General features: G+C 36.0%; 1 protein-coding gene across 1 annotated transcript; it reads right to left on the reverse strand.

Moving 5' to 3' along the window:
• Positions 1 to 400: 400 nt before the first annotated feature.
• On the reverse strand, positions 401 to 8,900 carry EMB (embigin). The gene is made up of 6 exons (XM_019610384.2): positions 8,705 to 8,900; positions 8,063 to 8,151; positions 4,128 to 4,255; positions 2,498 to 2,774; positions 1,661 to 1,694; positions 401 to 457 (listed from the first exon to the last, which is right to left on the reverse strand). The coding sequence occupies exons 1-6, from the start codon at positions 8,785 to 8,787 to the stop codon at positions 451 to 453; spliced, it is 618 nt and encodes a 205-aa protein (XP_019465929.1). The 5' UTR covers positions 8,788 to 8,900; the 3' UTR covers positions 401 to 450.
• Positions 8,901 to 9,142: the final 242 nt, after the last annotated feature.

A 9,142-nucleotide genomic window follows, 5' to 3' on the forward strand; every position in this document is an offset into this window, starting at 1 on the left:
AATCCTCTTTAGAAACAACCTACAAAAGTTCTACACAGAAGTAATAACAGTGATAATGTTATCAGAAGGGATTGCTATGCTATCATTTCATTCAGTTGGTATAATGTGTATGTAAAGTGAATGCCTGAATAAACAATATATGAACAATATGCAGGTGAACATTCTCAAAACATGGACTGAAACACTCCTATCATTGCTTCTTTTGGAGTACCTACAATAACTTTACTGTGTTCATCACAATCAAAACTTTACCTAGAACTGAATTAGCTAATATATATATATATATTTTTTATTTTTTAAACAAAAGAATTATCTGAATACTACTACTTAATACACTGCATTTATCATTATAATTATAACTTCATCAACCAAATTCAGCTATATATTATACATACGTGACATAACAGACTAGAACTGTTCCCTTACAGCCATTTGCTCTGGTACACAAATTTATCTTCTAAACAGTTGAAACAGACAGTGTTAGAATCATTTCTAATTGGTTTGGAAATACACAGGCAAGAAACAGTTTAATAGATTCCTTACTTATGTTTATCTAACAACACAGAGAATTAAAGCCCATGCATTTGATCAAAATTATGACATCAAAAATATCCCCCATTTCATCAACCATGAACATTTAATACTACAATATACAGTACTATGTAACAATCCTATTATAAATATGCTGAAACTGTATTACAAGAATTACGGCTCTGCAAAGGCATTTATTCAATTTCAACCCAAGACATGTACCCAAACACTCAGCAGTAAAATAGCATACAGTATTTCGAAGACAAATCCTCACTTCATGGTATAATTGAATTACAGCCTTAAAGCTGTTTTGATAAGGGAAAAAGCACTAAGATGCATTTTCAGCTAACACGAAAATAACAAACAGCAGGGTGAGCATATAGAAACAAAGAAGGTCACTGCAGCAAGAAGTTTAAGAAAGGAAAGGCTGGAAGTACTCAGACATAAAGGAAATCAAAATAGGAATATATATGTAAAGGGAAAAAGAACTGCTAAGCTGCAGAACTGGAAAATTAAAAGGCCAAGTAACCGGGCTTCAAGAGATGGAGGCAAGGAGTCAGTTTATGTCAACAAGCCTTTAAAAAGAGCATCTTCCTAAGGAAGGGTGAACCAGCATGGCTGTATCAACCCTCTAACAGAAGGACAGCAGCAGAAGTGCCTGCAGCTACTCTTCTAACTCCAGTGCCCAGGAAGTCCAAACCCTTAGCACAGCAAGGGGCTGCTCCTGAAGTGAGAATTACCAACACAGCTGACAGCAACAGCTCCCAGCCTCCAGCCTTACAGTGCACCTTGGACAGTTAGGGCTTTGACCACACACAAATTAGAGACATTTGTATTGATGTAGATGGAACAAAGATGCAAACGAAAAATTCAAAGCCTTTTCTGGAAAGTTTCCACTTGATGTTTCTCCTGACAGATGTTGTCTTTTGTTAAGACAAGTGAAAATAAGTTCCAAACAACATTAAGTGCCAGTCAGAAAACAGCATTCTGCACTCTAGAATTACGTAGTCTTGGAGAAGGAGAATGAAGTGTACTTTCAGATTAATTAACTCTTACCAAATAGGATACAAAGATATATAATATGCATAAGAAGTAGCATTTAAGTTTGGTATATACATTTTTTACTTACAGTTGCTCAATTTGATCAAATTCTTTTTCATCTTCTGTGTAACAAAAAAAAAAAGATTATGTAAGGTCTTAACTACACACATCAGAAAAGTTACTCATTTTTAATTATATCATTAATTCTATGCATTAACGAAAACAAATGCTATTTTATTAGCTCATTTTTCTTAAATCTGTAATTATTCTGTTACTCTGTCCAATGGAATTATCTACAAATTTATCAAGAAATGTTCCTTTATCAAATACTATGAATGTGATTTTAATGCACATCATATCATATATTACATACATACAAGCATATAGATAAAATACAGTATACAAATGCATGACATACATTTATATAATACACATATATATATGCGAGATGAAGCAAGATTTGATATTTAAGTTGGTGGCCCATCTACATCCATTTGGTTCACCAGTCAGGATTACCACACTGATTTAGTTTCTACATTTTCCCCCTTCTACTCTGTTTCTTAGTGGAAGTTTCTCCCATCAGAGCTACTAACAGTTACTTCTTTTCCTAAGCATTCCAGAAACAATTACAGCCTCCAGATTTACTTGTCTTTTAATGAGGAGAAAAATAAAAAAATTAAAAAAAAAATGACAGTACCAAACCTTTTATGGGAAGCTCTTTCATATTGAAAGCACTTCATAATCAAATTCAAGACTTGTGGACACGATTTTAAAGTCTAAACTACTTTTTTTCTATAACACTGCATTCTTGATCAGAATGTTTAGATCTAACAATCAAACAGATCTTGTATATGAATTAGTACAGGTCATGTCAAACATTCAGCTGTAATTTTAACGAAAACTTAGAAAAAATTAAAAAACCTACCTGCACGTTTCTTTTTCGAATAAAACTCAAAAAGTAAAATAAGAGGTACTAAAATAACAACTTCAGCCACTATTGCTAGAAATGGCTTGAGTGGCACCATGAGTGACAGAATTTTAAGCTTCAGCTTTCCTTTACTCTTTCCTAGTTCATAAGCAGCTTCACACCAGTATGCACCATCATCTTCTTTGGTGAGCTTCAGTATTTTCAGATGGGTTACATTGGCATCTGTTCTGTCTATTATGTACTTATCCAACATGAGGGAATCATTAATAGCAATCTGAAAATAGAAAATTCATTAGGTTTTATAACTGAAATAAGAAATTGTTTAATCAAGTTATGTACATTATCAACAGTTATAAAACATCTCCACATAGAGATGTAAAACAATAAAAGGAGGCATTTAGTCTGCCTTAAAGTGAAGAATTTTCCTTCCCCGGCTACGCAGTTTCCTTTGCATTCAGTGCATGAAACTGTGCACTATTAGGGTGCAAGTCACTTGACGTGCATTAGCCAGCTGAAAATAAAAGCTATCTCTGCCTCTACTAACAATCCTTTGGAATCAGGATCTAATGCCTGGGTTCCACCACAGCACAAAGTATATGCTTTCAAGGAGATTGAGCTAGGAATGCTGCTTTGCTGCAAAATAAGCTGAGACAGTCTCCTGACTCAATGCTTCCCTCCAGTAGCATGGAGGAAACTGATTTATTTGCTTTCTTGCTGCTCACAGTGCTAGAAAAGGACTAAAACAAAGTGGCTATACTGCTAAGGTTAATGAGGATCCTGAAAGGTTGGAAAATGCTGATCTTGATTTTCAAAATAAAGGAGCTGAACTGAAGATATTTCGGCTCCTTCAGAACACAGACACACAGCAGTCTCCACCACATGGTGACTTCATATTGACCTTCCTTCAAGAGATAGTACTGGCTAAGAAACAAAAATATTTGTGAAGAGGAGAAGCAGAAACACAGGAGAAGCAGAAAAAAAGGGGGGGAAATGCTTTTGTTTTCCCTCAGGTCTCCAAAACCTTACATGTATAAAAAAAATTAATAAATAAATAGACATCCTGCTATGGTAAGATTCTTTGCTATCAGATAGTAAGATTTAAGACACAGTCACTACTAACGTAGGTTTTGTGTTTTTTTTTTGTTTTTTTGTTTTTTTAATGTACTTCAAGACTTAACAAATTTAATTGACTATTTTGTTCGGACCACAGGAATAAAGCAGGGACTTTCTGAATAATGTTATTTTTCCATGCCAGAACCTAAACACTACATCTCGTAATAATTAATATTTCTAAGTATTGAATAGGTGGGTTTTTTGTTTGTTTGTTTGTTTTGTTTGTTTGTTTGTTTAAATCCCCTCTGTGGATGTTCTGCCCCTGAGGGTATTCGAGACCAGGTTGGATGGAGTCCTGGGAAACCTGGTCTAGTAGCAGATCTGTAGGTTGGTGGCCCCGCCTGTGGCAGAGGGGATAGGAACTTAACCATCCTTGAGGTCCCTTCCAAAGCATTCTGTGATTAACTTTGATGTAAATGCAGTTTGTAGAGTCTGAAGTGAGACACCATTATACTTTAGAGCATGTCTGTACATTTTTGTCACACTGTTTTGCTTGGCCAGAGTGGAACCTTACCTGTTCACTGCCATTGGTCATATACCAGGTCCAAGCAATGGGAGTATAACTGTGACTTTTACAAATCAGTATAGCTGAGTCACCTTCATAACTGATGACAGGCTTTTCTCTTCCCTCAATCTGCGGTACTATGAACAAATAGGGAAAAGTACATCACATGAAAGCTACACATTTATACTACAAAACAATGATATATTAGTATTGTATCTCTACATAAGGATTTCTAGTAGCCTACTTCTTTTCTTTTCTTTTAACTATGTATATTAGTCATGACCTAATGAAGAGTCATTTCAGGCTGATACTCTCTATATTAGAATTTCCTGTAGAAAATTACAGGCACCCTGTTCTTAGTTGTTGTATCATCTTTGAAATTGCCAACTGATACTGAAAACCTGGGTTATATCCTGTAGTGATCTCTAACCTTGTTCATCTCCTTTTTCCCTCCTTGACAGCTGTGAGCTACACACTTCATTTCTTATTTACCAGAAAACAAGTTTTTCTGCAGTTTCATTCAATTTGCAAAAACTCAGTCATATTCTATTCCAGATGTAATGCTACCAAATAATACTATCAAGCAAGTTCTGCATACAAATAGTGTTGTTTATTTATTTTGTAATTAGGACATACTACAAACTTCATAGTTGTAAGTATGTTCTCAGCTGAAGAAACAGCTTTTAGATGTGTGCCAGTAAAAAAAAGACTTCTGGTCTAAACTTGCTTAGAACACAGGCACAAGAAACAAAACATCAGATCACAACTCTAGGACTATTTGACCCAGCTATGACATCTGCAAGCATCCGGCAGCCTTCCAAGAGCAGAGGTCCAAGAAGAACTGTTTAATATAATAAGGCATTAAACAGAGATAGAGAAAATATATCACAATAGGCCATTTCCCCTACCTTCTCATTTGCCTCATTCTATGGATGCTTACCAGTATGCCTTCCTCAAATCTATTTTAAGGTTTGCTTCTTAGGTTTTATTGTTCTCTTCAAAGTACAGATGCAGTACATCTTTTAAATGGTTTTAGTCACAGAAGAATAAACTGGCCAAGAATTTGCTTTCAGCACTTATAATATTCTAAATCCCTACCAAATTCTTCTTATTCCTTCATTTTCCCAGCTAAACTAATATCTCACAGTTTACTTCTTGGGAGTGTTCGAATTTATAAATTTCATTCCAAATTAATTTCTCAGGTACTCTTAACAACAATACTACTCCCAAGTTCAGAGTTCAATGCACCATTCAGCAATCCAACCTCATCAGCGATGAAGTGTTCTCATTCCATTTTTATTTGTTTTAATCATGAAATACTGTATACTTCAAAAGAGTAGTGTCAGAATACTTCTACCTTTACCACTAAGAGGTAAAATTTCACTAGTATGTGCTACCACTTCCTCTCTAATTTATGCAAGAGGAAAAACTAAGAAATACAAAAAAGACTGCACCTAGCACAACAGACTTCCATGGTAGTCAAAAAGACTTCAGACATGCTGTATCAAAGCACTCTAAGACATACTAGTAAAACATGGGACCACCTCAGACATGATTAAGGACAAGAATATACATAATGCATTCTGGCACTCAGCTCTGTAACAAAGTGGTTAATCCATGAATGCATGCAAGGAAACTTAGTACTCTGTTTGTTGTGTTTGGTTTTCTTTTCCTGTAGGCAAATCACCCAAAATCAGGGAACAAAATACTGCTGCTACAAACAAAAACAGCAAACTGCTGGAAATGAGCAAATGAGTGACTCTACCAGTATTTATACTGGATTCCCACAGCAGTTTAAAGAACAGCGTTGTATCACAGTGCACACATCTGGACAGCTATTTAAGTAAGCAGAAACCCTGAGCAAAGTGCAAGCATAAACTAATCATACTCTTTGCTAATATACCCATTATTACAACACCTTGTGTTAGATTAAAATAGTCATGAAGAATCATCACCATGTTTAGTAACTTCAGTTTCCTATAAAGCTACTCAAAATGTTATGGCTTCCGTGCAGACTTCTATGGGAATTTAAATCTCAAGTCTACAGTTACGCCAAGCCAGGAGCACAGTGGTGAGCTACTAAAGTCAAAGCAGCAATGACTTCAGCCACTGCATCTAGATCAACATATTACTCATCTCATGTAGTTTAAGAATCATTCCCACTACGTTACTGATTGAAAGATTCAAGCATTTCTCTTTCCCACTTCCTTCACTTATCTTAGTAAGTGCTGAGCCAGTAACTTCACAGCATCAGAAGTGGCAGCATTGCAAGGTAATTTTCCCCATCTTCTTACAATAAATCAACCAGTCCTGTACACTGTGCTCCAGAAAAGTTACTTTTCTGTTGATTCATTCATTTACTACCGAAAAAGTTATTTCATACTTTCAAAAGAGTAGGACTTTATCCTTTTTTAAAATCTAAACAGACTTAGTTGGCCATTCAAAAAAAAAAAAAACAATATAAGCACTTTCAGAGATGAAAAGGTCTAAGTAAACTACAATTTTGTCCTTCCATGGCACTGCAAGCTAAGTTTACCCTAGTTGAAGTTCTGAAAGCAGATAGCAACACCACTATTAAAGACATGCACTTGCAGAAACTTCCTGAAGTTGTATGACCAGACGCCCCTCTGAACAAAGCCAGTTTGAAAACCACAAAGCCATGCTCAGCTGAGGTTAGAAGAGTTAGGGTTTTTACAGTTCTGCGTTGATGAAGAATCCTTCCTAGTACATACCAGACTGGAGAGCTTTCACTAATCACATGCTCGCCACTGAAGTCATGTCAACAAAGTAAATGGACCTGTCAGTGAGTCATGTCAAGCAGGCACTCCCTTAATTACAGTGCTGGGTGCATGGGGGAATCACTCCAGTGAAGATGCACACCAAGAGCAGTGACTACATTTTTAAAGGTATACGGTATGCATATTCATTTCATTCCAAGGACATGGGCAGAAATTCCAAGAAATAATTATAATTAACATCTCTGGTGGTTACTGGATGAATGCTAGTAGTCATTCCTGCTGTAAATTTCCAACCTTATAAGGGTGGTAGCCCAAACTGGTTCCCACTGATGTTACATTGAACTGAGGCATCTGTTTTGCCATTTTATCTTCAACAGCAGGACATCTATTCTACTTTCTTATCTTCACTTGACAACAAGTTTGGCAGACTCCACAGCTCCTTCTTGAGCTTACATTTATGCAGGCCTCCTGTCCTTCAGCTTCAGCAAACTTTGGAAAGTGTGAAGAGAAAAATGGAGGAAATCCCACTTCAGCAGTGTGTTTGTTTCATTTCCATGTTTTTCCATTCAACTAGATTTTACCTACTACTGCAAAAGGTGAAATCAGGGGAGAAAAAACAGTCTAAGTGCTCAGCTCCCCACCCACAATGCTCAATGAAGCACTAACTGTATACTATATATAATGGATAACACACTGCAGCATTTATTTGCTGTTTCAGAAAAACAACTGAACTTGTTTAAGAACCTGCCTCCATTCTGCCAATCACTGCTACTCTTGTAACACAAAAGTCACAGGCCAAACCTCCTAGTCACTGGTTCTGTTTTACCAAAACAAAACAAAACAAAAAACAAAACAAAAAAAAACAACAACAACAACATCAACAACAAAAAACCCTCAGTCCCCATCCAGAGTTTTTTCCACCTACCCACTCCCCCTTAAGAAAGTGATGAAGATTCACCTCTTCTGGATGGATAGGGAAGGAAGACAAAAATCAGTCACTTCTCTAAGGGGAGAGGAGCAGAAAAGTAGGCTTACATGGTTTGGGTTGTTGCAAGTTTTATTATGAGGGCTTTTAGTTTTGCTTCTAAACTATCTCTCTCCATACTACAAAAATTGCCTTTGATAGTGATTCTCACTTAGCTTGACAATATTAGCAACCACTTATATCCAGGATCTATTAACAAAGGATTTCATGGGTCAACTTGCCTTGTAAATGAAACGCCACACTGAATTCTTCTTCACCTGTCACCGTACAAGTGTAACTTCCCAGTTTTCTGTTTTCTGAGATAGTCAATCTTCAAAAGGAAAAAACAAAAAAACACCATTTTGTTTGCATTTACTAATTACTGCAAATTAACATCATAAAGAAGTCAGCAAAGAACATATTCTTGAAACAGTCAGATTCAGATTTAGTGCAGTGGAGAACCACTACATTGTAAGAAAACAGAAAAGCACATGAATATTTAGGAATGTAAATATCATTCTAACTCTTGTTGCTCACAGGCACAAGTATCTTTAAGCAGTATTATCCATGAACTACTGAATTAGACATGGCTTCACCATGTAGCATATGCTGTATGAAATAACTTACATAGTTTGCTCAATTAAAAGCCTGTCCATCAATGGGTTAGTAATAGCTCCAGCACAATGCAGTTTAAGAATTTGACAGCGGAGAGGATGCTGAACTCCCTGTTATACAGGTTCTTTACATGGGTTGCATTTGTGTATATGAAGTAGCAGAAAAGTGATAGAATATTCATATTATTCAGTCATTAACATTAGCCTGGGGCTGTGTATATGTATGTGACAGTAAAACATATAAGCAAAACAGTAAAGACGACTACTTACTGGATGCCCCAGCTATTTTCAGTTTTATTGATGTGTTTGATTGTTTCATTTCCCCTCTTCCAAGTCACCTGAAGAATTTTCATGTAAGAATATTTATCAGCCAGTCTGCATGACAGCTCAATTTTAACTGCACTGCCCAAAGTGATGTTTTTTTCCACGGGAACACCGGATTCACCTAACAGAAGTTGAAAAATAGTATTTATAAGAAAAAACACCTTATTTCTTCATTCTGTGAAAATAAGATTAAAACATATGCTGGATTGCAAGAGGATACAGTGTGGTTTTCTCATACTTTCCAGTGAAAACATAACTACAGTATCAGGTATTGAGCTTTTGACAAAATTTAATTATTATTGAGTTGCTATATATAATGATTACAAACTAATAGTCACTCAATTCTATAGGTAGACTTCCTATAAGGATCACACAGAAACATTC

Source organism: Meleagris gallopavo, chromosome Z (genome assembly GCF_000146605.3).
Source record: "Meleagris gallopavo isolate NT-WF06-2002-E0010 breed Aviagen turkey brand Nicholas breeding stock chromosome Z, Turkey_5.1, whole genome shotgun sequence".
NCBI classification, from domain to species: Eukaryota; Metazoa; Chordata; class Aves; order Galliformes; family Phasianidae; genus Meleagris; species Meleagris gallopavo.